This window comes from Podarcis tiliguerta (genome assembly GCF_965153285.1).
Source record: "Podarcis tiliguerta genome assembly, chromosome: 1".
Lineage (NCBI taxonomy): Eukaryota > Metazoa > Chordata > Lepidosauria > Squamata > Lacertidae > Podarcis > Podarcis tiliguerta.
In genome coordinates this window covers 62,470,636-62,498,052 of record NC_139534.1, presented here as the reverse complement: position 1 = coordinate 62,498,052, position 27,417 = coordinate 62,470,636, and the positions used below count along the sequence as shown (strand labels likewise).

The following is a 27,417-nucleotide window of genomic DNA, read 5'->3' as shown; positions in this document are numbered from 1 at the left end:
GCCCACATCAATCCCACACACCCAACAGGGTCATCCCTGAAACAGTGTGAGGTGCCCAAAGTATGAGGCTGTCTGCCAATTCAGATTCAGGTAAGTAGCCATGTTGGTCTGACGCAGACGTAATAAATTAAAAAATTGTCCGGTAGCACCTTAGTTGGTCTCTAAGGTACTACTGGACAATTTTTTAATTTATTTTGACTGCATCAGATCAACACGGCTACCTACCTGAATCTAGAACCATGGAAGGCACCACACTGAGTCACATGAAATGGAACTTAGTGCTAAGTTGCTCCTGGACAATTTTTTTCTTTATGCCAATTCAGAGATAGAAAAGGTCACCCCAAATCTTGCATATGGCCCTCATGGTTACAGTATTGGCTGTCCCAGCCTTTCTATATGCCAGTAAACAGCATTGAAATAAACTATTCAGACCAGGAAAAGGGGAGAGCAACAGCCTAAATGGAAAAGGCCTTCGGGATGGATAGAGCAGTTAGCAGTTCCATCCACAAAAAGAAACATCATGAGCTGAAATGATCCTGCTGCACAAAAGGAGTATGAGCAGTGTATTTTCAAAAGGATTTATAGAAGTGGGGATGACGTCCACATAATGACAGTACAAGATGAGAACCCATCCTGGGTGCAATGGTCTGAGTCCCTCGAAGCTGCTTCCATCAAAGTCCAAACCAGCTGGGAACGTCTGCTTGCCTGGGGTCGCCTTTCTGCCTCTGCCTCTCATCTTCCATAAATTTCTTCTGGGTATCTTCAAAAGAGCCGGGCTCAATGACTTCTTCTTTTTCTGGAAACAAGTCTGGAAACTGAAAAGTTTGTCCCGCAGCCTAAAGATAGAAAACAAATGCTTAATCTCATGTTCCGGTAGCAGCTACAACTCTTTCAACAGCTGTGGGAAGTTTCAGCTGGTCCAGAACGTTACTGCCAACCTCCAAAATAGTCAGCAGAGCTTGTAGGAAGTTAGATGCAGAATATTTTATCTTACCTTTCCTCCAAAGAGCAGAGGGTAGCATAAATCCCTCCCCCTTTTTTATTCTCACAGCAACCCTGGAAGACGGGCTGGTCACTCTGTTGGCCTAAAATCACCCAGTGTGCTTCACTGTTAAGTGAGGTTTGAACCTGTGACACCTCAGCCTTAGTGCCAAATGACCACACCACACTGGCTCTCTTAGTGCCACTTACTACATAAATAACAGGCAGGCAAATATCCAGCACCGGTTCAATAATGACCCAGATGTCCATGCAGAAAACAGTGACTTAGGAAATATGGTGCAAGGGTTTGTGGTACCATTCAGGAAGCAGGTGGTCAGATCAAAAGATGCTCCTGCCTAGCCAAAAGATCAATTGCTGGAGAGAACATATTGAAAGACTGTATACATTTACAAAATTACATTTCTCGATTGCAGCAGGTGTGAGTGACAACACTGATCCAGCAGATGGTCTTGGGTTGCCTCGGAACATTCTTCAACTCATTCTTTTCACCCAGACTAATGTATCAAGAGAAGACAAATGCACCTCCATGTGGTTAAAATTGCTGGGGGGCAAACAGCAGTTTTATGGGTACTTTCCCCCTTTAAGATATAAAAGTGGTGGAGACAGAATCACCACTGAAGCAGATCAATTAGGGAAGATTTTCAGTGATCTTCTCAACCCTAGGTCTGGTAGCATTTTGGTCCAGAAGAGTGTGTGTGTGTGTGTGTGTGTGTGTGTGTCTGAGAGAGAGCGTGCATTAAAGCACAGACCATGGCTATTGAGTGCCTCCATGTCTGCTGCACAACAGACCGAGGAAAATGATATGCTAGACAAAACTGTGTAACGATAGGAAATAAAAAGTGATTCTTGAAATACATGTAATTCCTGAAATGTAGGATTACATTTACAGCAATCACTCCCCATAATGAAGAGAGTCCATGCCAGCACAGAGAGCGCTGCCACAGACTCAACGTCTCCCATTTGGAAAACAATCATCAGCTGACCTTTTCGCTTTTATTTAACAGCAGGAACCTATTATTCGAGGACAGCATTCTATTCCGTTGACATTATCTCTTTATTTTTCCATAGTGTATGCAGTGTTGACAACCTCATTAAAATCAACCCTGTCAGCTTTCCATTCAATTCAAGTAGAGAACTTGGTATAATAAAACTATCAGACAATAACGTCGCATAGAAAGAGGTGTTATAAAAATATTGTCTGGGGCTATTTTGAAACTACTTTCCAAAATACCTTCACAGCTTTAGCCCACCCCTAAAGAACTTGGAAATCAACAGCATATAAAACTCAGAAGACATGAGCATTTTTGCTGCATTTCTACAAATCAAATTTTGCTTTGCAAGCTAACTGAGCTTTTGCCAATGATTTTGGATGTGTGCACAAGGGAACTAGGCAATTTTAGCTTTCTACATCTATGGCTTCTCACCCTACAGCACAGGTGATAGATCTTGGTCCCAATTTACAGAGATCCAGGACTCAAAGCAGAAGCACTACTACGTCATTCCAAGTTCTAACATAGGAGGTCAGACCCTTACATACATAAGAGACCATTTCCACCCCTGCATGCCATTGCCAAATGCAATTTCTCTGTCCTGCACCTCTAATTCTGCCCTTTAGGAAAGATCCCAGAAACATTTTTGATAACTGTTCCGGAGGTCTACTGAAATCCAAGCGTGAACATTTTCCAGAAACAAGACAAGAAAGAGAGAGAAAAGGCTTTTAACACCTGGGAGCATTTTGCTTGTGTGCTGTTGCTGTCCACCTTAGTTCTAAAGAAACTAGAAAAACAAAATAAAGCAACAAAAATAACTCCAGTATAGACACCAGGGGCAGCACTGGAAAGTCACCAAGCAACATTAGCATGGTTGCCACCTGTCCCTTCTCCTTGCCTGCACAATGTCGTCATTGAGTGATGTTTCTACATATACCAGGGCTGGGGCTACTGCCAAGCTGAAAACTGAGAGGCCTTGTCTTATGGTAGACATGGGACCTTCTGTTCTCAAAGGGCAAGGATATGGTCTGTGGGATGAGCCAAGGTGCTAGTCCTTGAACTTTTCTTCTGCACACTCAACCCTAGTCACAGAGTTGGGAGGCTGAAAGTATGCTGCTCAGGGCAGATGTTACCATGAAATGCTACATCTCTTTTCCATCCTCTTCATTTGTTTCAAGTAAGAAGGCACAGAGCAATGCTCAGACGTGATAGCAGAACTAGACAATACCCTTCCAGCTATCGAGGGAAAGTGCTCCCAGTTCCAAGGCTGGTCAAAATCAAATATTGAGCAGAAGTCAATCTGTTTCTGGAACCTTTTAATAAATAGAAGTCAGTGCAGACAAGTTGGCTCTTTCCACCTCTTGTTTTGCCGAGAAATGCTGATCTTGGCCAGCGGCCAGGTAGGATTTGAAACAGCCAAGACATTACATTGAACTCTCAGAACTGAAAGCCTTATAAATCCTCACAATACCATGCAGTAATTTTGCACTGGTCAGATTCCGGAGTGCTGAAAGCTTTATGAAAAATAGTTACTGTGCATGTTCAGTAGCTAGTTTAACTTGACCATTTTGTAACTTCAACTATATCCAGAGGAATAACTACATGCCGAGGGCTAAATATCCATACAGAAACCCTATATCTTTTGTCATAGCAAAGGCCGCAAGTGTAAAAGATGGTGGTTTATTACTCATTGAAAGTCAAATCTGAACTTCTGCCATATTTACAACCATTTGTTTAGGACCCATGGACAAAATCTCTCAGCAGGGTCAATGGACACTTGCTATGGGTCTTGTTTAGGATAGGATTACAGCTATGGGAGCAATGAACCTTACGAACAAACCACTTTGCTCCAACCCGGGAAGTTCTACTATGATAGTAGACCCACACCCGTCAGACGGACTGCTGTGTTCTGCAGCAGCTGAAGCTTCCACAGAGCCATCCAAGGGCAGCTCCATGAATGGTCCTTTACGCAAATCTCGCCTTGAAGTTCTGAAGGCATACATGACTGTAACAGGATCCAAACCGGGGACAGGGAAGAAGTGCCTTACTCTTTCTACCAGGTGAAGTTGTTGACTGCACTGTAATTTGATGAACAGTGGCTCTCTGCAACAGAACCAGCAGGCTACAAAAAAACAACAACCAAGAACACAGCTGGCATAGTTTGCACGACCCCCAAACCACATCACGCGTGCCAGCCGTGAACTATTCAAAGCAACAAGCTTCAGTGTTTTTAGAAGGTTCCAAGACGATTATGCTAGCCACTAGGTCACACACCCTTCTCAGGTGATTTGGCATCAGCTAACCTGGTAAATGCACCCGCAGATCTTGCATGCCTAAACCTCACTAACAGCAGGAGGCGAGGGAAGAAGGGCAGAGAGCAGCTGAGGTTCTCCAGGCACAGAAGCAGTTTCCATTTTGATATATAACCTGGTTCTAGTTTTTGAAGCATAAAAGGCAATCATTAGTTCTGCATCATAATCAAGGCTACAAAACGTTTTCTCCTCGGGAAGAAGGGAGAGAGCACACCAAGAACAGACTGAAACTCCTGAAGGTGATATTGACCACAAGCACTAATTTGAGGTCATTTGCAGTGGGAGACAAATACCACCTGCGCTGAACTATTCACTTGCCAAGTTCGGTGTGTGTGGGGGGGGGGAAAGAGTTCTCAATCTTCCAGACAACCTGGTCCTTGTGCATGCGAGTCAATTCTCTACTCTCGCCCGTACGGCTATGTGTTATATGATGTCTAACACATCAGGGTTTTCATCTTCCAACACTTGAAATGCAATGATTAATGTGTGCATATTATATTGCATAAGTTGCCCTGGAAACTAGAAGCTGATGACTTCCAGAGTAGGGAAACGTAACTGGTGCCTTCAAGACAAAACAATATTTCTCAGATGCGTAAGAATGCCAGCAACCAAAGACAAAGAATACAGGGAAGAATAATGCTGCCACCTACTGACTCTTTCAGGAGGCAAACATGAAAACCTTCCAAAACAGATGGCTTTCTTAAAGGATTACCCGGAACGTCTAAGAAACGTGAACTTGTTTGAGTCTTGGACTTGTTTACACCAATCAAGGGGTGAAGCAGGTTTGAAGCAAAGGAAGGAGGGCGGAAAAGAACCTCGGAATGACCAAGGACTCCCTTCTTGTCTGTTTCATCCTGGACCAGCTCTTTGTGAAAATGATACCACATCACGAACCAAGGCAGGAAGCTAGAGCATCCTAGCTCACCTTTGCAAACAGAGCCTAGGGGAGGTACCTGATTTACGATGGCCACCACCTCAAATGCATCCATTTGAAAAGCCATATGCTATCCTCAAGTCATATAAATCAGGCCTTAGCAATGTTTTTCCTCCTACGTCATTCATGAGTAATATTATTTCTAATGTAATACTGAGTTACGCACAACTAAGCAAGAAAAACATAACAGGAGCCCTACAGGATTAGCCACTAATTAAAAACTAATGAGAAGTGGGTTTTAAAAAAATATGACTATTGGTTCAAAGACTTCCCAGTCATGAGGAACTGAAGGTGAGTCATTGTTGAGAGCAAGATTAAGGTCAACCTAGAAACTCTGCACAGATAAGGACAAACCCGTTAAGGCTGAAGAAGAGCTTCTCCATTTGTCTCTGAAAATGTTAACTAAAGGTGGCTTAAAATAGAAAGAATGAAGAGTCATCTCACAGATCAGCAACTCATTAAGATGCAATCGTTAATTATCAGGGAGCCAAAAGATACAAAGAGTGCGCAGGGCACAGAAGGAGTGAAGATACACACACACAAACCTGTCTGCATCAAAGTCTGTCTGCGTCAAAAGAGCACCTGTGAAGTTCAGCAAGGCTCCCCGACCTTCTCTCAAGCCTGAAAGGAGCAGGAGGAGCTGATCTCCGCAGCCTCCCTGAGCTTCACAGGTCCAAAACAGCAAGACTTTGATCCATGAAGTCCAATGCAGCATGGCATATGAAACCCCTCCAGTTCCTGAGCTGGGAGAGGAGCAAACACAATTTTTGGCTACATGCTGAGGATACCAAAAATTAAAAGAGAATGGCTACTAATATTGCCAGTAAGATTAAACGATTTCACTTTACAGCTGTCCTGTTCAAATGTGTGTTCTTCAGCTGCTGCAAAAAAAGTGAGAATCCAGTTGTGAAACTAGCAGAATGGACATGCCATTAGCATCACAGAGTCAACATTCTGAGTCCATGAACTGCTGCACTAAGAAAACAGTGAACACTGCCGATAAAAGCACTTTAAACAATTTCTCAGTCACCTTCTTGTAGCCCTCAGAACCGTAACATCCTGGCCCAGCCTCTCCCCTCAAGAATGTGAGATAAATATGTCAATAAATAAAAATTAATGAGAACCTACCCAAGTGACAATGATACAAAACCCCCACATATACACTAAGTAAAAGAATGTAAGTCTACCCCCCCTCCCCCCGAAACCTTATAGCGTGTACAACATTAATGCCTCACATTGAATGTATCTGATTTGTAGAAAAGACTATGTGACCTGAAAATAGAGACAGTGCACGTATTTTTCTAACCCAATAAAATCTTTAATAAAAAGTAAATAATGATAATAATACTATTAGTTCTTAAAAGGGAAATACATCAAATCAAAACAGGCAACTGAAAAAAAGAGAATCTCCCAAAAGCTACACTGTGTAAATGAAGGAACATTATGCAGATCTGCCTAAATTGCATTAACTTTAACGATTTTTAAGATTTAGAATGTTTGGGCCCAGCGACTTGAGAAATGCATTTACTCACCAGCTGTACATAAGCAACTTTGTAATCAGGCTTCTTGATTCGTCGATTTCTGTGATCCCTCTGCTTCATTGAACCTGTTAAGCAGATGAAGGCTTCACTTCACTTTCCACAAACTAGCAATTCCTCCATTCCCTAATAAATGTTTCTTTCAATTAGAGTCGGTTCTGATCTTTGGGGGAAATGAGTTTTGTAGTCTCACCAGTGCCAAAGATGTAGCTTTACTGCCCATAATGCTGTTTTACACTGTAATCAACTTTCTATTTAGCTGCATGAACTGTAGGTCATAGCAACACACAAAGATAATTAATGTAAAGCATCAGTACATATTTTTTAAAAATCCACATATTATGTCACGGTACAAGAGAGAAACTTTTTACTGAACTAAGAGCAGCATCCACATTGGCACAGTTCAAGTTCCTCAGCCTGACCTGCCATCTTTAGCATTATCTATGCACAGCAGAAAGTGTCATTTCTGTTTCTAAAATGATGTAAGTATTTACAATTAATACAGAACCCAGAAAATATACACATTTGGAACAGTCTGAGCTAAATCTCAACACATTCATTATATTTCCTCAACCCCCACCATTCTCTCTCCTCATGCACACGTACTAGTTTCCAGTGGTTTAGGATTCTATAAGGAGGATGGAAAGTTCATAGAAATCAAACTCCCCGTGGACTGTGCTCACTGACAATAAAGCACTCAGCATGGTTAGAAAGTTCAGCGCAGTTTGTCTCATTTATTTGGCTAAGGGTGCTTTAGCAAACCTCACATTTTCCCCCTTTACTTATCCATCTCCTTTTTATGTTTATTTTCTCTCTCTTATAAATTTGAAGCTTATTATCTAAAAAGATTTACTTTCCTAACCAGTCTTGCAATCCTGAGTCTCTACTGCTCTCTACTATACCAACGATATTCTTGAAGGAAAACCATATTCCAGACTTTCTTACAAAGGGGCTGGATTGAATGTGAGGACTGCATTTTCTTCCATTTAGATTTCCTGCCTTTCTTCTGCCACGGAGCTCACTGCAGCAGGTGTGTGGTTCTGAAGGAGTCTCGCACACAAGTACTGGTCAGATGCAGACCTGCTCAGCTTCAGCAAGATGGTGGGCCTTCAGACCATAACATTCCTAAGTCCTGGGATAGGTGGCAAAAATCAATTTTGGACAAATGCAAACACATTTTCCATTGTGTTTCCTTGTCCAAAATTGAGTTTGGTTTATGCCTTTGAACTTTATGAAGATGGACCTGAACACTCATTTGTTTCAGGGCCACCTTTCCCAAATTTTTAGCTTTGACCACAATCCCCCCAGAGGATGTCTGGATAATTAGTAAATTCTAAGGATTATATATGAATCATTAAGGATAGAGTGTAATCAACATGTGATCCTCCCAGGAATAAGAAGACAGAGATGACAACAACATCAATACAGGAACTGTTTCAATTAGAAAGAAATATAATCTTGTTGTATTGGGCATCAATAATCAATAGCGAACAACTGCCTTTCCAAATAAGAGAGAATTAATTGGGGGAGGGAGGGAGGAATAAACTGAAAGAGTTCTGTTGGAAAACAGAACTCCAAATGCCCTCCAAATGTATACAGAAGACTCACCATGCTGTATCCTGGTTCTTATAGCAGCCACAGGCACTTTATATATACTTTCAAGGTAATCCTTCAATTCCACTCTTGTCATTCTGCACCAAATGCAAACAATTACAACACAGAAAGAAACACTTCTAGCATATATATTTTTTAAAAATGGTAAGATCAGAAGATCAGCGGTTCAAATCCCCGTGACGGGGTGAGCTCCCGTTGCTCGGCCCCTGCTCCTGCCCACCTAGCAGTTTGAAAGCACGTCATGTGCAAGTAGGTAAATAGGGACCGCTCCGGCGGGAAGGTAAACGGCATTTTCGTGTGCTGCTCTGGTTCGCCAGAAGTGGCTTAGTCATGCTGGCCACATGACCCGGAAGCTGTCTGCGGCCAAATGCTGGCTCCCTCGGCCTGTAGAGTGAGATGAATGCGCAACCCCAGAGTCGGTCACGACTGGACCTAATGGTCAGGGTTCCCTTTACCTTTACCTAAGATAGCTACATAACAATCTATGTCTTTGGGAGAAATATATTTGGCAGGGGGTGCAAGAGATGAATTTTATTAACACAAATCAAGAGTGAAAAAAAAAACCTGGAGCTTAACCCAGACACAATAGAGCTACTGTTGGCTGTGGGTTCTAGTCACCCAGGAGTAGCTGTTAGGTCTTTTCCTGGAGAAACCAACCTATGCACTTGTCACCTCCAGGCTAGATGACTGAAATGCATTCTTTGTTTTGGTTCGCACATCAACTAAGCCTAACCATTGCTTGACAATGAACACACAAATGTACAGGCTCTGTGTGAGGAGATCATGGCTGCATTGCTCTTCCACAGTTATTCTGTTGCTGTACTGAGATAAACCATGGCTTGGGTTAGCATGCTCTCCAAAGCCAGGCTCATAATTTAGCTTTCACCAGACTAATTGTGAGCTGTAATCAAGGTATGTCCATGGTTTATGGCTCACTGCTTGTCCTGGAGAGCTAACTCATGACCTGGGCTCAGACAGCAAAGGCTAAGCTCAACTCAGCCAAGCCCAGTGGGAGAACTAGGGAGGAACAAAGCAGTCCCCAGGATCCCACAAAATCCCATTATGTCATAGTTTGGAATAATGTGACATACAAATCAGATCTATGTGAAGCTGTGCTTGAAGAGAGCCCAGACATTTAAACCTGTTTGGAAGGCCACCACTGGATAGTATCCAGATCAAGGGAATTAACAGTACCACTCTATTCTGCCTTGGTCAGACCACACCTGGAATACTGTCTTGAATTTGGGGCACCACGATTTAAGAAGGATGTTGACAAGTTGGAATGTATCCAGAGGAAGGCAACCAAGATGATCAAGGGTCTGGAAACTAAACCTTATGAGGAGTGCTTGAAGGAGTTAGCTATGCTTAGCCTGGAAAAAAGGAGACTGAGAGGAGATATGATAGACATCTTCAAATATCTAAAGGGCTGTCACATGGAAGGGGGAGCATGCTTGTTTTCTCCTGCTCTGAAGGATAGGACTCAAGGCAATGGATTCAAGTTACAAGAAAGGAAATTCCGACTAAACATTCGGAAAAACTTTCTGGCACTAAGAGCTGTTCAGCAATGGAACAGACTCCCACAAGAGGTGGTGGACTCTCCTTCCTTGAAGGTTTTTAAGCAGAGGTTGGGTGGCCATCTGTCATGGACACTTCAACTGAGTATCCTGCATTGCAGGGGTTGGACTAGATGACCCTTGGGTCCTTTCTATGATTCTAAGCCTTATTTGCAACATTCTGGGGAGATGTCTTCTTGAAGTGTTCCATTTTAACCTGATAAGCAGACGTTCCTTTACTTGTATGTACTTACTCCATGGGGATGCGGAATTGCACAGTGTCTTCTGGCTGCGGGACACCAGGCCTCACCATTGTCAAGAAGTAATCTGTCCGGAAAACCCTTGTTTGAGGATTTCCATACTGGTACAGGGGATATCTATAGACGGAAGCAATAAATAATTCCATTGGGGGGGGGGACTGCAATTCTTATACATATTATTTCAAGTACATTTATTCCCAGGAAGTGGGAATCATAAACTCTCCATCAAGCTATAAATAAAAAGAATAAATCTGCTATGAAACCTTAGTTTTAAAGAACAAGCTGCTTCTTTTTCTTTATACATCTATCTCTTAAGGAAAGGTGATCTAAATGAATTTATTCTATTCCAAGCAACTCCAACTAAACAAAGACGACCATTCATACACAGCAAAAAGCCTGCATTCGCTTAATTCTAATCATATAACTGGATTTTCTATTTGATGACCTCCAAACAGTAGAGCACAGTGACAGAAATTCCTTGGGCAACTCCCATCAGCGTGGCCAGGTATGGCGGGAGTTCCTAGAACTGTAGAGCTGGAAGGGACCGAGGGTCATCTAGTCCAACCCCCTGCAGTGCAGGCTTTATTGCGGGCCTCCCTCCCTGCCTGCCTCTGCCTGCCCCGCTTCGCTTTCCGTGGCGTTTATGAAGGAGCCGCGCTTGGGACTCGACCCGCGGAGCCTCCCGCCCGCCGGAGGTCAGCAGGGGCAGCGCCTTCCGGGCTGCGCCACCACGGCTGCGAGGTCCTCGCTAAGCCCGGCAGCCCTTTCAAAAGAAGCGTGAGCCGCCGCCGCCGCCAGAGTCGCACCCGGCACGGGGCGCAGAAGCGGAGCCAGAGGGAAACTCTTTCCCTCGCGCTACCGGCCACTTACAGAATTCGCCGGGCCATGATTCCCGACCTCCTGCTCCGACGCTCTCCGACTGCCCCGGAAGGGGCGGGCACATCCTGCTACGAGAGGGGAGCGCACAGACGTAGGAACTTATAGAGCGGCGATGATGGCTGTTGTCCGGGGTGAATGTTGGCTCCTTTAGCCCCCTTTGTTCCCCTCCCCCTGCTGCAGGCGCGGGGGTTTCCAGCCTCAGTACTAGACATTCCTCCGGTTGCAGCAAAAGCCAGCCTGGTTCAGATCCCTTTTCGGCCTTGGACTCTGTTCCCATGGGGTTACCCCGGAGCAGGCACGTACGAGTCTTCGTATTGGGCTGCACTACCAGCCCCAAACCAATGCTCAGCCCCATGCAGCTGCATTGCGTTTGGCATATCTAAAAACTATTGGGAGAGACGCGCTGCCTCATTTCAGTGACGTTAAAAAACGGGGGGGGGGGGTCCTGTCATTTTCTGCGAGCAGAGCCCACTTCTCAGAAGGGACCCAGAAGTTTGATTGCTTATGGGCGTCGAAATTTAAATTTAAATCTGCGGATACGAGCAGCTCATCTTTGCTCTCGTTCCCTGTTAGTCTCAGTGAAATGACAGGAACGCTCCTCATTCAAAGAAACCGCACACGGCACCATAGAGATTTGGAAGTAGAAGGGATCCTACATATTGTATTGCGCGTACGGCTGCATTCAACTGGAATGCGAAAATGAACGTTGCGTGTCACAAAGTTCATTTTCTATCTCTATGGACTCCCTCCGATTAAGCCCCTCTTTCTATGCGCGGAGGATTTAAATTAGAAAGTCACTCTATCGCCCCCTGCAGGGCTGATAGGCTCGCTGCACTCATTTGACGCGGCGACAGAGCTACGGAAAGGAAGGAGGTGAAGGGTCACCTTTTGTGCATCTTCCACTGGAATTGGTCCGCTTTGGGGTTCATTTGAGAGAAGTGATGCTGACCTACTTCGCAGGTTCCTTATTAGCCCCCTTGAGATACTGCATGATAAGTGGATCCAAGATGGTGACAGGTGGGAGAGGCTTGTAAATATGCCAGAATCAGTGGAACTCCCCGGTTCCTTATAGGCACATGAGACGGGCAGAGCATCTCCATCGTGGTTCATAGCCATTGTCCTCTGTGAGTTTGAGGAGTCCTCTTTTAAAGCCACCCAAGTTGGTGGCGGTCCCTGCCTCCTGTGGCAATGAGTTGCATATTTTAATTATGTGCTCTGTGAAGAGAAACTTTGCCTTAGGTGTCCTGAACCTTCCAACATTCAGCTTTGTTTAGAGAACACTGTGCAGCTAAAGCAATCAGCTGAGTGCATTCCTATTCACATGCTCAGTTTACGGACACGGCAAGGCAGTGAAGCCTGCGGACAATTTAGTCAGAAGTGCCCTATCTCAACCTGTTCTTGTGGCTATTTGGAAAATCAGTGGATTCAGCAAATAGTGATGTCTCCAAGCTATTTAGGAAGGGGGGAAAGCTCTCTTGATGCCTTGCTATGATCAAGCAGAATGGCCAACCTTTATTTGTTTATTTAGCAGAGCCAAAACTGAATGTATTTTCATGGCCATTCCCAAAGATCCTTGACAACATGCTTTGCATGTTGAACTTTAAAGGCCAGAGCTCCCTCACCCTATGGCCACATTCTGGAAAAGGACTTGTCCATATGGTTTTCATTCAAATCTTGCAGGTCAGGAGAGTGCAGAGCCCAACTTATCTCTAGTGGTCGTCTTATTGTACAGCATTTGTGTGGTGCTGCAGCCTGGAGGAAATTCCTATTTTCCAGGTGTGCAAAACAACTAGTTAAGGCACACCAGTGGGGTCCTGCTGGCTGAATCCGATGCTGTGTAGTTCTTGTCTGTGAATGTGACTGAGGGTATTGAAAAAGGAATGACTTTTTTGTGGTTCCATCTTTCCAGCCAGCCACCTCTGCTTTATATTTTGGAACGTTGTTTGTTTGTGATACCTTTGGACACCTCTTACAATATTCTAAATTTTTGCCTGATGGTTTGAGATTTCAAGGACCAGTTTTCGTCTATGTTTGGATACAACTGGGCACTACTTTGAGTCAAAATGGCAGACTGAACTTTTCAAAATTGCACTGATTTGAAACACAGATTTCAAAATTCACTGGTTCCCCTCCGCCCTTGTCTCTAGAATTCCTGAGCTACACTAGATATGAGGCTGCTAGTAAACAAATAATTACCTTTCCTTTATTGGCAAGTAGTTCTGCAGGGGTAAAGTGAAGGAAGCAGTGTATGGGATAGCAAATCATGTTAAGAGGAGCTGCAACCCTCAGCATACCTCTCCCCATTTCTTCTACCGCAAGTGCGGGAGATCCTATGGCCCTTCAGATTTTATTGGTCATGAGCTCCCATGAGACACGGGGATCATCCACACATCTGCTTGTCATGTGATTTCTAGGCAGGTCCATCTTTTGGCCCACCATTTCCCCTAGGAAAACCCCCTGCTTACTGCTGAATTGGGGGGGGGGGGAGAATATCAGTCAGGTTTTCTGCAGAGTGACATTAGTTCCAATTCAGCTGTAAATGTGGAGTTTCCTGGACAAAAGAAAAACATTTTGGATCCTTGCCTATAAATCACAGGAAAAATGGAAATGTGGGTGAGCCCTCAAGTCAGCATGTCCGGTGACCAGACATGGTGGGAGTTGGGTCCAGCAACATCTGAAAGGCCACAGGTTCCCCATCCCTGTCCTAGAGGCTCAATGCAACAAAGTTAACAGGGATTTAAGAAGAGTAGTCATAGTGGATAGCTAAGAAAACTCAGTGGAGTTACTTCTAAGTAAATATGCATAGGATTCAAGTATGACTTATACTGTGATACCTCCAGATGTTTGACTACAACTTCCATCATCCCTAGCCTCACTTGTTGAGCCTGGCAGTGTTGTGGAGTCCAGAAACATCTGGAAGGCCTCAGGTTCCCCACTGCTGTTGTAGCCTTTGCTGGGTGTAAATCGGCACACATGTCATGGTCTGTGGCTAAATTCTACCAGCCGTCTGGGCCACTAAACATTCTGCTCCCAGGAGAGGGCGGTTGGGGGGGGGATGCATTCTAAGACAATCACAGAATAGAAGAAAATGAAGACGCTAGTCAGGAGTGTATGGCTGAAGTACATTATCGGTCACACTTTATTTACAAAACCAAGTGATTCATACACTGCAATCTACTGGGCAGTCAGTGTAGGGCTGGGATTGGGAAAATAAAAGGACACACACAGCAGGTCGTAGGAGGTGTCAGCAGGGAGTCATCTCCGTTCCAGGGCACTGGCTCTGGAAGATGTGGGAGCCCTTGAAATAAGCAGTAGGCAATCCAGGCTGATGTTGCAACTATGGTTTTGCTCAGGCGAGGGAACGGAATTTGTGTTTAAAGAGGAAAGGGGAGGCCAGCGATCTTTAGCCATGCCACCGCTGAAGATTCTGCCTGCAGGCACCTTCCGGAACTTTACTTCCAGCGCCCTCCAACTTTGCCCTTGGCTCCGGCCTTCTTGCTGCTGTAATACAGATACGAGAAAAACACGTCAGTGCGCCAGCCACAGACACATCCTTTACCAACCCTTCGGTGGGCGAGTCGCTCAACATTTCTCGTCACCAGAACAGGCCTGATCCAATGTCCCTTTAACTGGGTGCATCAGCATTAAAGTGCATGAAACACAGTTCCAGGTTGTTACGTTTTAGCATTGAAAAAAGGGGTGGCCAGTTGACCTTCTATGGGTATGAGCTGGCCTCAGAAGCAAATTTACCTCACCTCATGTGGTAAAAAAAAAAGTGACAACAGGCCCCCAGTTTCAGATTTTCCAGAAATGAAAATTGCATTGCATCACTCTGGATTTCATACATTGCTAAGCACATGTAGCCCACAGCTGTAAAGCCCTTTTAGCTAGGTAGTGCCAGGTTTATTATGTAGCCAGGGGACTTATGAAAGGGCAATGCTGACAGTAAAATACACTTCCAGCTCCTGGACCACTGTGTCGCAAAAAAAGTGGTCCCCGGGAATGCAGAAGTTACCCATTCTTGACTTAAAGCATTAATGGTAACAATGTGCAGAAATGGATTGAAACGGTGCATCATGCTTACTACTTATTTGATGAACAATGGCTGTTCACAAAAATACTTCAGAATTGCACAAATGCCTTTAAACTTTACTGGAACTAATCACCTATTCTCTCCTCCCCCCCCCCCCCCCCGCCCATCCAGGAAACAAGGAGATAGTCCCGGAGTTCTCCTGTGGTGGTTCAAATGATTTCCAAATTCCTTTATTTTGCAAGCAGATAAAACAGCACCCGAAACATGCACAGCACTTACCTTTCTGCCATGAGCTAGGTCTAGTTCCAGGTGAGTGAGTTAGTCTAGTGTTAGAGTCTCCGCACTGTGGCAACAGCAGATCCCTCTTGCAATGCTTGTTCATTGCTTACTCCTGACCTTCCCATGCACATCCTGATAAGGCTCCTTCCTGAAGTTACTGGACAGTTTGCACACTATTTATAGCTGGATGGTACTGCAAGTTGCCCAGCAAACCACCCTGGATTAGCAGCCAGGGACTGCCTGGAATAAAGGTTCCTTAGGAAACTTCCAGTACTGACTTATCCATGGAAGGTATTCAGATGCAACAGCAACAAGGAGTATCTTTTGAATGCTTACATGGCTTCTACCAAGACCAGTGGATTTGTTCAGCAGTAGGTTCACCTATGGGAGGATCTGCCACAGTGACATACATGCATATACACACAGAGAAGACAGAGTGCATACTTTACCTGGCAGTTAATGCAGGTGGACACTCTATTCTGAAATTAAACCTTATGCATGAGAGACAAGGGGCTGCCAAGTGCTTTCTCAGACAATAGAGACTGGCATCCTATCGCTGACATCTCCGCCTGAACTGCCCATATAGCAAACATGGCTTATGAGGATGATGGCACTGCATTGTTGCAGCAGGTCTTGTTAGGAGTGCTGCTTTGCAAAAGCTTCAGACCAGCTCAAGAACTTCTGGATCCATCTCAATGGCTGTTCTGTTTCCATTATTATCACTGGGTCCTAATTTATACTGAAATACAGCATGAAACCATGAGCACTTTGCTTCAGAGTTTTCAAATATTCCTTTTATTTAAAAAAGTGTTCTGATTTAACAATAAAGAGCCACTTCTTACTTTAGAATGCCACACCATCCAAAGCAAATTATTTTAAAGTTCAATTCATCTTTGAAATCTGGACCACACAGGTCCACTCAAATGGAATATGCTGCTGATACTTTTTTTACCTTGTCAGGAATTGACATTGTTTATTCATTAATATGAGATGCTTCAGCATGAGGCAAGTGGCACCAGCCCTTAATACTTGGTTTTTTATCATTTGGAATGACACAGATTGACTTCAGACAAACAAAAATCTGTCATTAATTCCATTCTGCATAAGGAGACATGCCGTTTTGGCTGTTTTCCTTTCCTCAGTGTAGACTATACTGAGCTTGATGGACCAATGGCCTGAATCTATGTAAGGCCGCTTCCTATCTTCATCCTGTGTTCCAATATAGACTTGTGTACGAAGAACAAGCAAGCACAGAGTTGCTCCTTTCTTCCACTCTTCCCCAACTACCCATTCCCAATCTTTGACAACTTCCCCTCCCAGTGGCCTTTATCTCTGATGCATTTGGTTTCTTAGTGGACGCATGCAACAAAGAAGACACGGAACAAAACAAGCAGGAAGGGATTTGAATTAGGTAGGAGGAAGGGGAATTTTTAAAGGGTCAGGTGACCAGTTCAAAAGAACCCGTTGGTGGCCCATGGTGTCCATGTGGTACCAGCAAACGTGGATGAGATTAGTGTTATTACATCCTGTTCCTTGCAGTATCAGAAAGCACAAAGGACTGCAGCACAGCCCCAGGTGAGCTTTGCTGAGATTGCGGGGAAAGGGGTGGGTTCTTTCGCATGGTAAGATTCACTTCAGTTTCGCCAATCTTTACTATGGGGAAGGGAGAGGGGTGGAATTTGTCATTCCTGCTTCTCCCCCCCCCCCCCAATCCCCCTCGCAGCAGAACAGAAGGGCAGCAAGACTGAAGTGACCGCTGACAAGCGTTGAGAGCGGATTTTTCTGTACTTTGGGCTGGGAGAGGGAGACAAGGAGGTTACTCACTGCTTCTGGGCCTGATCAATCCGGTTCCTGAGGGTGGTGATCTGCAAACAACATATGTGACGAGGTTTTTAAAAGTGATCTCACTTCCCATAGTGGAGGGAAGGTGGGTGGTTGTTACCTGGCAGCAGGGCTGCTGCATGTAGATAGGGTGGGATCCTAAAGACTTCCCTTTGGGGTGAAAAGCTGAGAGACAAAGACATTGCTAACCGGCAGTAAACTTACCAGGAAAGTTGTTAAATGTTTATAACGGCACCCCAGTGAGCAAGAAATGCTGTTAAAGTGTTTATCCAGGTTTATTTCAAGGAACCTGACTACATTATGGCTGGTCAAATCGTGGCAAGAAAACAAGAACAGGAAGATCAAAAATGACCTTTCTTGGGAACTCTGGAGAGTTTGAAAGCTTTTATTTTAATACAGGCATTATGATGCTGCTCCTGAAGTGAGCTGTCTATGTATGCGTTATGTCATCCCCTTTCCCCCTGCTCATCTTCACAGTTCAGTTGCAGCCTCTTCCCCAGCCCATAAACATTGCTGGAGATTTACCAGCCAGTTAGCAAACATTGATTTGGAACACAGAGAATGACCTGTGTTGAAGAGGAGCTGGAAATGGACGGACTCCAAAGCTGGAAGTTTAACCAGTTCAGTTTGCTCAGCTTAACTCTGACGCTTCTCCTGGGAGCTGCCACATTGGAAGCACAAAGCCCACATCAGCCTCCACCCTAAGGGACTCAAAGGAACCTTTAAAAGGAGGGAGGAGAAACTAAGGTGCTCCCATAAGCTTATGGCAATGGAAGTTTTCCTGTGCATAAATGAAATGATAAAAACTGCCAATGTCAATTGTAGGGAGCCACCTGCTACATAACCAAGACTGTGACATCCCCTTCATGTTACCACAGCAGCAGCACCACTGCTTCCACATGGTAAGAAAGGCAATGGCTGGGACATATCATGGAACATATGATTGGCTCCAAACATTACTGTGCTACAACATGGAAAGAAGCCAATGCACAGAGAAAGGCTATTATGCTCCTCTGCCACATGTGAGGGTGTCCCACAGAAATGTCCACAAACAAATGTGAGTCCTCTGCATCCAAACCAAATGCACTACTTGTCATCAAATAATCCACTTGATGCTATGCTCCACATTGTTAGCCAAAGTAAGAGCTCCCAAAGGGTAAAGGAAGGAAATATCAGAAGTAGGCATAAACCACAGACATTTGAAATCAGCTCCCAGGCTCTGATAATTTCTGTGGTTGTCTCCTTTTTTATTGGAGGGGTGTTGTGTTTTGAGTTGTGACAGAAGTCAGGGAAAAAAAATCTTTATAATTAATTGTGTGCTTGGTTAATGAGCCTTTCCTATAATTCCAGTTACTCTGGTTGCCATGTGGCATAGGTTCCTCAGCCCCTAAGAAATAAGGTGAGAAAACAATACAATTGTCCTATTAGACCCTGGCAAATTCAGCATAGTTAAAATTCTTCATTAGCCATATTTATATTATTCTCAGGAGTCCTTGAATAGGTCACCCAGCAATATTATTTCTTGTCCTTTGAAACACCCTTTAAACCAATGCAAGAGTTCACGTTTCATCCTTGTCCACCATTTTGGATTTTGTTTTTCACCATCTTGGATTTCCATGGCAAGCAGAAGCAAAGAGACTCTAACACCAGAAGCAACGGAACGACATAAAAAGGAAAAACTTGGCCACCGGGTATACTTACTTTGCAGGCAAAATCTGCCTTGTGGAACTCCCTAATGGCTCTTGGACTGCCCTCTTAAACCAGGTATTTGTTAAGGAACCAACTTCGCTTTGCTCATCAGCCTAGCCTCAGGGTTTAGGACTTACCTTCATTGCTAAACCTGCAGTAAGCTGAAGACAGCAGGCATGGCACTCAATCTCCCAGGAAGAACAGAATCGGCAAGCACTGAACAGCAACTTGGCTTGCTTTTGCTCTAACAAGAATGCTTTCTTTCCATTCTTCCTTCCTTTCATGCTAATTTTGTCTTTTCTTTTGTATGGATTTTGTCCCGCTGCTGCCTTGCTTATTTCCCTTCTATTATAGACTCGCCTACCTGCCCCTGCCCCCTACCTAGTTCCTGTGTTAAAAACAATTGTCCCTTTTCTATTTCTCATTCAAGCATGAAAATGTCGTAAGAACTAGCTTGCTGGATCAAGATCAAGCTCCACCCTGTCCAACATGCTGTTCCCATCAGGAGCCAGAGAGATGCCACTGGGAAGCTCCCAAGCAGAGCAAGGCGAGGATGGCCACCCCACATTAAACTTGTCTCTCTGGCTCTGCACACAGTCACAGTTCTGGATTCTCTGTAGGACATGGGCAAACTTATAAGAATCTCCCTAACCAGCCACTGCTTCTCACCGGTCTCCCCATGAAATACCCCCCATGGATTAATCTGAGGACTGCAGCTCTGATCCTATAGAAATAATTCTATTGAAAGAGGCTGACATCGTATTTCTGTGGTTGCGTTCTATGAAGCCTGAGATAACCACTGGATTCAAGAAGTCTCTGCCGATCCTGCCCTTCATTCCCAGTCCCCCTGTTTTGCTGCCATCATCCAGTTAACCTACAAGATGCCTGAATCCAGAGGTCCAGAGGCACAACCGCTATATTCTGCAATGTGTGACCCTGCACCCGTATTCATCCGCTTAACCTGCTCTGAGAGCGAATGGAAGGAAAGAACAGCGCCATGTCCAATGCTCAGCTTCTTGCTCTCTGTGCCAGGAACTGAGTGCCAGCCTCCTGTCCTGCGTGAACCTGGAGCACCCGGACTCTGGGCATGCAGGAGGCTCATGCACGCAAAACAGCCTTTTTTTGCTGCTTTTGTCATGTGGGCAAACTCTTTGTACTTACAACTTGGACAGTGCCTCCACCCTGCAACGTAGTGATAAAATCTAAGAGAGATCGAGATAATTATATTGGCTTTGGGGTACTTTTCAAATCCAGATGTTTGCAGCATGTACTCAGAAAGAGGTAAATAGTCCGGAGCAACACATTAAAAAATCTCTGCTTTATATCGTAACTTGTAAGCAAAATGCAAAGGATTGCATTAACATTCTAGCACAAGGCAAATGCTTAAACAGGGAGTCCGTCAACAGATACCCTATTCTTATATACCATCAAAGAACAGAGTCCAAGCACGATGGGGCAGATTCTGCACATCGGTCATGTTCCGTCTTCCCCCAGCACAACTAGTTGTCCTCTCTAGGCTTCAGCTCACGTACATGTATAAGGAGGGTACCACCTGTATAGTGTGCATAGGCCTGGCAACGTGCGGTTGGACTGCAGGTTCTTTAGCTTTTTGCACACTAGATTTTGCACAAATACAGAGTGGTTTCTCTTTTATCACATGACAGGAGAGCAGGGGCTATGCTCACAGTTCATAGAGAAATTTGGAATATTTCCATGTTCCCATCCAATGTGATCATTCACACACACATGGGTTTGTTTTTTCAAAGTAAAAAATATGGCAGGTGTCATGTAGGGTTAGGAAGACAAAAGAAGACATGTTGCTGGTTTCTCTGTCTACTTGTAGTGAGGGAGGTGACATGATCCATGGGTGAAAGAAGCAGGTGACATCAGAACAGAGTTCAGCATTAGAATACCCCTCGATATTTCAACCCAGTGCTGAAAAGTGCTGACAGACCTATAGAGATTATAGGGTACCTCTCTTGGTTTCTGTGATGGAAAATAAAACCATGAAATTAGTCATTCTACTCTTCAAGGCACTTTATGATGGAGACAGGTAAATTCATGGATCGGGCTAAAAACGCTTTTCATGCTCTCCTTCCAGGCACATCATGAAGGCATAAGTTCTCTTCTCCTGCTAGAAAACCAAAACCCACTCTGGGCGAATAGTTTCAGAGTCAAATGAAATGTAAATCCCATTGATAAGCCTTAAGGTCCACACACTATGCTTCTCCCAGGAGAATTGCAACCCTTTTCCACTTAGGTGTTGGACATAAGCAGAATGATCTCATTTTCTACTCACATCATATTTCTGTCTCTTGATCTTCTCTAAATACTCATACTTCTCCGTTTCCAGCTGATATAACCAGTCCCACATCTCCTTGGCCTTTTCCCTGTGAATTGAGGAGGAGGAGAAGAAGAAAGGGGATAACAGTTGACGTTCCCACAGCACATCTTCCGTAGATATGAAATATGAAATACTTTATTGTCACTTGTACAACTTGTATACAGTGAGATTCCACAGATCCCAAAGAACTAGTAGCCATAAGGCAAAGTTTTATGCAACACGCTAGCTGGTGCTGTTGGGAGTTGTAGTCCAAAACATTTAGAGGGCACCAGGTTGGCAAAGGTAAAGGGCCATCTTGTTTATACAAATATGGCACTTTTGAGATTTTATTAACCTGTCGTAGTTCACATAAACTAAAAGAACAAAACTAGGACAACAATGATATGCTTGAGCAATACTACAAGCACGGGTTATTAAAGGGTGTTTATATCAATAGGAATATAATAGGGCGTGGGTGGTGCTGTGGTTTAAATTACTGAGACTCTTCGGCTTGCCGATCAGAAGGTTGGTGGTTTGAATTTGTGTGACAGGGTGAGTTCCTGTTGCTCTGTCCCAGCTCCTGCCAACCTAGCAGTTCGAAGCACACCAGTGCAAGTAGATAAATATGTACCACTGTGGCAGGAAGGTAAATGGCATCTCCATGTGCTCTGGCTTCCGTCACGGTGTTCTGTTGTGCCAAAAGTGGTTTAGTCATGCTGGCCACATGGCCCAGAAAGCTGTCTGTGGATAAACGCCAGCTCCCTTGGCCTGAAGTGAGATGAGCGCCGCACCCCATAGTTGCCTTTGACTGGACTTAACCGTCTGGGGTCCTTTACCTGCCTTTACCTTCAATAGGAGTGTACAAATGGGGTAGCCAGTCCCATTTTTGAACCCATGGCCAAAGGGTAAGGTGCCACCAATCCTGGTCGCCCCCTTGCTTTTCTGGGTTCTGACGGCAGGGCTGCCCTCACCATGGGAGATCTCGCCATAATCCGGAAGCTTAAAATGCCCTCCCTGGTAGGTGTATGAACATTATTAGCATTCAGGAGGAATTTAAAAGCGTTCCTTTTCCTTTTGATAACCTTGCAATTGTGGATTGTGCAGGCATGTGACTATTTCTAGATGTTCGTAATGTATTTCAATATTTATTTTATATTAACTCAATTTAATTGAATTGTTTTAGTCCTTTGTTGTTTGCTGAGCTCCTTTGCAAGGAAGGACAGGATCAAAACTGAATGAATAAATGATAAATACACTTGACTCCTTCCATTTCGTACAACTCCATTTTACCTCAGCTTGTCCTCACTAAGATGGTCAATGTTTAGAGGTTTGCGCCTCTCTGCCAGGACCTTCTTCTTCAACTCCCTTGCAGTTTGTTTCTTTCCTCTCTTTTGATCAGCCTGTGGGGGGGAAAAACCCAAACACTTTCAGTATATCACAGGATGCATATAGGTAGGAATTCTTGTGTCCTTATTGCCCTGTTCTGCCTCCAGCTCTGTCCTTTTGCTCGTGACTAATTCCTGGATTGCTTCTTGATCCTGCCTCCTGGTTTGACCTCCAGTTCTGGTTTGCTCTTTGGTCTTGACTATTGACTGCAGGCCCAGTATCAGCCCCTGGCACTGTGGGGCAAGTGCTGGGGCCCATGCCAAGGCCTTAGAACCCAGCGGGGCTGATGTCAAGCAAAACTAAGTTGCTGGCATTTGTACAGGAGAAAACCAAAGCCCAAGTGTCTCTGCGCGGATCCTGAAGCTCCCTTGGCTTCCCTTGAAAGCGGAAAAGCTTTTCAGAGCCAATGTGGGGCTAGAGAATTCCTAGCAACTGATAAGAGCCACCCATGAGATACAGGGAACACTTAACCAGAGGGTTTCTCAGATGAGCGTGGTTACACTTGTGTGCCATTTGCCACATTTTCATTCCCTCAAGTCACGCAGTGGATGTACCTTAGCCAAATAGCTGCTGTATGTGGCACCCATGGAGGACAGAGCCTTCTTCTTCTTCATGTCATCCTCAGCCCTTCTCTTGGCATCTTCCTCCTCTCTTCTTGCCTTCTCCTCCTACAAAGGGACAAGAGGAAAATAGCCAACATCATACTTGGGGATCATAAGTGCAGAACAAGGAGTTTTGGGAGTGGCCATGGTAGATTGTGGGATGGAGCCAAAAGGAGACCAGCAGCAGTAGACTGCAGAATGGAGCAAAAAGTATTAGACTAACTCTGCCAGAAGAAGTCTCTTGATTGCTCTGTCTCTCTATGCCCTTTTAAAATGTGGGGTTTTGGGGGGGGGGGTTATTGGGTTGTTATTTTGATTATGTGTTTTGTGATTTTATTCTGTCAACCACCTTGAGACCTCCGGGTATAGGATTCAATAAGCAACCACCACCACCACCACCACCACCACAACAACAACAACTCACAGCAAGCCTGGCCTGACGCTCCTTTTCCTTTTCAGCCCGGATTCTTTGCTGTTCAGCCCTTTCCGCTCTACGTTTCTCCTGTTCATTTCATGCAAAAGAAGAGGAAGCAATTAGATGTTTCATTGTGACTCTTTATGTACTGTTGGCTGGAACAACATTTGACAGAAGAAACTTCCCTCAGAGTGAAACAGTCCAAATTGGTTCAACAGTGATCCCATACAGATAGCCAAAATATCCCTAGAGGAGGTCCCTCCACCTAGGGTCTGCATTAGCCACAGGGGTGTGGTCAAATTGTTGTATGTCTTCTAAAACACTTGTATTTAAGCCGATCAAAGGATAAAGCAGTACCTCTGCTGCAGACGACAGTAAAGACTACAATGCCCATTTGGATTGTGGATTTTATGTCATGTGGTTTTTTTTCAGATGAGAAAATAGCATAAGAATCAAATTCCCCCTCACTCAAAATAACAATAATGTTATTAGAAGCTCATTTGGATGGTATCCCTTCCACCTAAACAAAAAGGTGCAATTATACTTAGATAAAAAAGTGTTAGCTCTTAAAAAATCACTCCTTTGTGTTAGAGAGTAGGGATGGTTCATTGGGTTGTACTCAAGGCTAGCCTCACTGAAATCAATAGACTTAAATAAGTAATGTTAATTTATTTCAATGGTTCTACTCTCAGTTGGATGTAACCATTAAGTATTGTGTCTCTATTAAAACTAAATTGTGGGACTCTTGAGCAGCAGTAAACTGTCCTCTTGGAGAATAAATTATTGTGGAGACCACACCAGTGAAACTTACAATTCTTTCTTTAAGGGCTAGGATTTCCTCTTCTTCCTTCTTCCGAGCTTCAAAGTGGCTATCAATCAAGGCTTGAAGCTCAATCAAGTCTTTGTTCTGCCTCTTCTTTTGGATGTCCTGGAGTAAGAAAAAGAAGGTGGAATGATGGCTATGATGCAAACAGTGAAAATGGAACGATTTGGATTATTTGGGTTTTCCCACTCAAAGAATCCTTCCACATCCCCATTAATTAAAACCTAAAAAAATTAGGAATATGTTTTTAGGATTGAGGTGAAGGTCCTGTTTTTAACCCTCTTGTCTAAAATATAATGAAAATTTACAGGAGTCAATAGTGTTGAAAGGAGCCAACAATACTTACATCAAAGTCTACTTTCTCCCCCTCTGGGATTTTAGGAGCAGTCAGCCTTTGGAGAAAGAGAAAGTAAGACATATAAACATCAAAGGTAAACATTCTAAGGAGAGGTATGCTATTCGAAAGAACTATTCAGAAGAAAATGTAACTGAAATTAAGGTTGTAGGAACACTAATTGGGAAAGCTTAATACAATGACAACTTAGAGCTGAGGTGTCAAACTAAAAAATGTTGACGGACCAATTTCACCTCCTAACAGATGTCCAACAGCAGCACTCTCAAATATTTCTGGGCTACAAAATGTCAGTTCCACCTGATTTCAACACCAAGTGATCTACTGCATTTCAATTATAAGTTACCGGTAAGTTGAAAATATTGTTCCTTCAGATCTGATAAAATATCTGTCCTTTAAAGATTGCAGCATAAATACAATAATCATGACATTTGGTCTACTAAGAGTGCTGGCACCATAGAGATGTGAATGGATCAGTTTGGATGAAGTATGACAGAGATGCTGCAGGCTGGATTAGAGATCCCCAAAAAGGCTAGATTAAGCCCTTAATCATTGGGTTGGACACTCCTGCTTTACAGAATAGTTGATTTGCTGTGTCAATCTTAGTATGCAACAGAGAAATACTAGTTTTTTTCCATTTGTAAACACATGCTACTATAAACCAGCTAGTATCTAAACCAGGGTGGGGAACCCATGGCCCTCCTGATGCTGCTGAACCACAACTCCCATCATCCCTGGGTGGCAATGATGGAAGTTCAACAATATCTGAAAGGCCACTGGTCCACAGCCACCACTCTTAAGAAATCACCGTTTTCCTCTCAGTCAAAGGTCATCTGCTTTAATGCATGCCACTCATTCCCTAGCCCCAATACTCACATCCTTAACATGCATTGATGGCATTGCCATTAATGTACATAACACCACAGTCCCTTTCTAACTCCCACTGCTCCATGCCCCCTTTTATCCCTTGCCCTGCATTGTCCTCCTTACCTTCTTCCAGGCTTCAATACACCTGGAATAACCTTCCTTCTCTGTCCTTCCACCCTTCTCCCTCTCCTCCTTTCAATCCCTTCTCAAAGTCTGTCTTTACCATAAATGTTTTCCTGGACCAGTGCACTCTACTTTGCACTGTACATGACTAGTTAATCCCCAAGTACCCCATCAGCACCACCATCACAGTTTCTTTATCTAACTCTGGCTTTGTTCCTCTTCTTTCTTCATTCCATGCCACTCCAGACATGAACTGTGGCACTATACCCTGTTGAAGGCATAGCTGGTTCGTACCAGAAGAGTGGCTTTGGACATTCTAAATTAGGGTAAGGAACCTATGGTCCTCCAGATGTTGCTGATGCTGGAGCTGATGAGAGCGGAGTCCAAAAACAGCTGAGGGGCCACAGGGTCCCCATGCTCTAAATAAGTGCAACCAGTTGGATGCACATTTCTGCATTCAGTTGGCAGAACTTCCCTGCCATATTCCAAGGGGATCTTCACATTTCATCACAAGGGGAAGAGAAGTTCAGCCAGCTAAATACGAAAGTCACTGCACATCTGGTTGAAGCCACCTTCAAGTTTTAACATGATTATTTAGAACAAGCGGTATTTTCAATATCTGGAAGTGCACACTTACGGTGGTACAACTCTGGGCTTCTTCTCTAAATAGAGCAATCCAGGAAGAAAAGAGAAAGCAAGGAAAGGAAAGATGGAGAAAGACAATATTAGAACAACAATATATCCTAGTCTGGTCTGCTAAAGCAAAAGAATCAAAAGGGATGTCCATTCTCATAGAATCATCCCAAGGGCACTTGAATCATATCTTTGACACTTCATAGAGACACACTCCTCGGCAGACCAGTTTTACTTCGAAGTAAAACAGTATAGAAAAACGAAACAAGAGCTTGCATGAAAGCTCCAACATAGCATCAGGAAGTCAGCAACTTCCTTCTCCACATTGAGTGCTGATTCTCGAAACTTGAATGTCTTTTATGACCACATGCTATGTATGAATTCAAAGAATTCTGTCATACAATGCTCTTTCTGTGCCACCTTTGTCACTTTTGCAGTGAGATTTCAGGAATAAAAAGCTCAGAGCCCATTTGGTCAGTGTATCATGAACGAAGACTTATTTGAGGAACTCCAAACATTCAGGTTCTGAATTTACAAGGCAAATAATATGAAGAATCAAGTTTAAAATGTCACCCCCTCAGCTGAAGCAGGGCTATTTGTTTTTACAGCAATAATGTTTAGGTAAAATAAACTGTGAAGCAAGACTCTTCTTTTCCCCACCCTCCAACTCACAGCAAGGTTTTAAAGTATCAGCCTTAAATGGAGATATTGTAAATTTCTGCTTTGGAAAGTGATAAGGCTGGAATAGAATTGCCTGGGATTTTTCTAAGCCAGTAAAGGTTAAAACATTGGGAATTGCTGATTATTTCAGCACTGGAACTATCCAAATCTTCTTCTTAACCCATCCTTTAGCTCCTGCCAACCTAGCAGTTTGAAAGTACGACAAAGTACAAGTAAATAAATAGGTAGTGCCGCGGCGGGAAGGTAAATGGCATTTCTGTGCGCTGCTCTGGTTCGCCAGAAGTGGCT

At 44.0% G+C, this 27,417-nt stretch overlaps 2 protein-coding genes across 28 annotated transcripts in view; both read right to left on the bottom strand.

Moving 5' to 3' along the window:
- Positions 1–286: 286 nt before the first annotated feature.
- On the bottom strand, positions 287–11,179 carry MRPL23 (mitochondrial ribosomal protein L23). Its single transcript, XM_083425827.1, has 5 exons — positions 11,073–11,179; positions 10,197–10,319; positions 8,384–8,466; positions 6,770–6,843; positions 287–836 (listed from the first exon to the last, which is right to left on the bottom strand). The coding sequence occupies exons 1-5, from the start codon at positions 11,087–11,089 to the stop codon at positions 672–674; spliced, it is 462 nt and encodes a 153-aa protein (XP_083281953.1). The 5' UTR covers positions 11,090–11,179; the 3' UTR covers positions 287–671.
- Positions 11,180–14,191: 3,012 nt separating this feature from the next.
- The window catches only part of TNNT3 (troponin T3, fast skeletal type), a 43,214-nt gene continuing 29,988 nt past the window's right edge, over positions 14,192–27,417 (bottom strand). For 22 of the 27 annotated variants that reach the window (XM_083425408.1, XM_083425399.1, XM_083425411.1 and 19 more), the window contains 10 exons: positions 26,453–26,477; positions 24,820–24,865; positions 24,462–24,578; positions 23,660–23,737; positions 23,188–23,301; positions 22,538–22,647; positions 21,224–21,314; positions 20,086–20,126; positions 17,218–17,258; positions 14,192–14,582 (listed from right to left, as the gene is read on the bottom strand). In XM_083425408.1, the coding sequence (XP_083281534.1) occupies positions 14,485–14,582; positions 17,218–17,258; positions 20,086–20,126; positions 21,224–21,314; positions 22,538–22,647; positions 23,188–23,301; positions 23,660–23,737; positions 24,462–24,578; positions 24,820–24,865; positions 26,453–26,477 (761 nt within the window). In that variant the 3' untranslated portion in view covers positions 14,192–14,484. The remainder of the gene's footprint in view (positions 14,583–17,217; positions 17,259–20,085; positions 20,127–21,223; positions 21,315–22,537; positions 22,648–23,187; positions 23,302–23,659; positions 23,738–24,461; positions 24,579–24,819; positions 24,866–26,452; positions 26,478–27,417) is intronic. The other 5 variants (XM_083425405.1, XM_083425404.1, XM_083425406.1 and 2 more) reach the window with 2 other exon arrangements.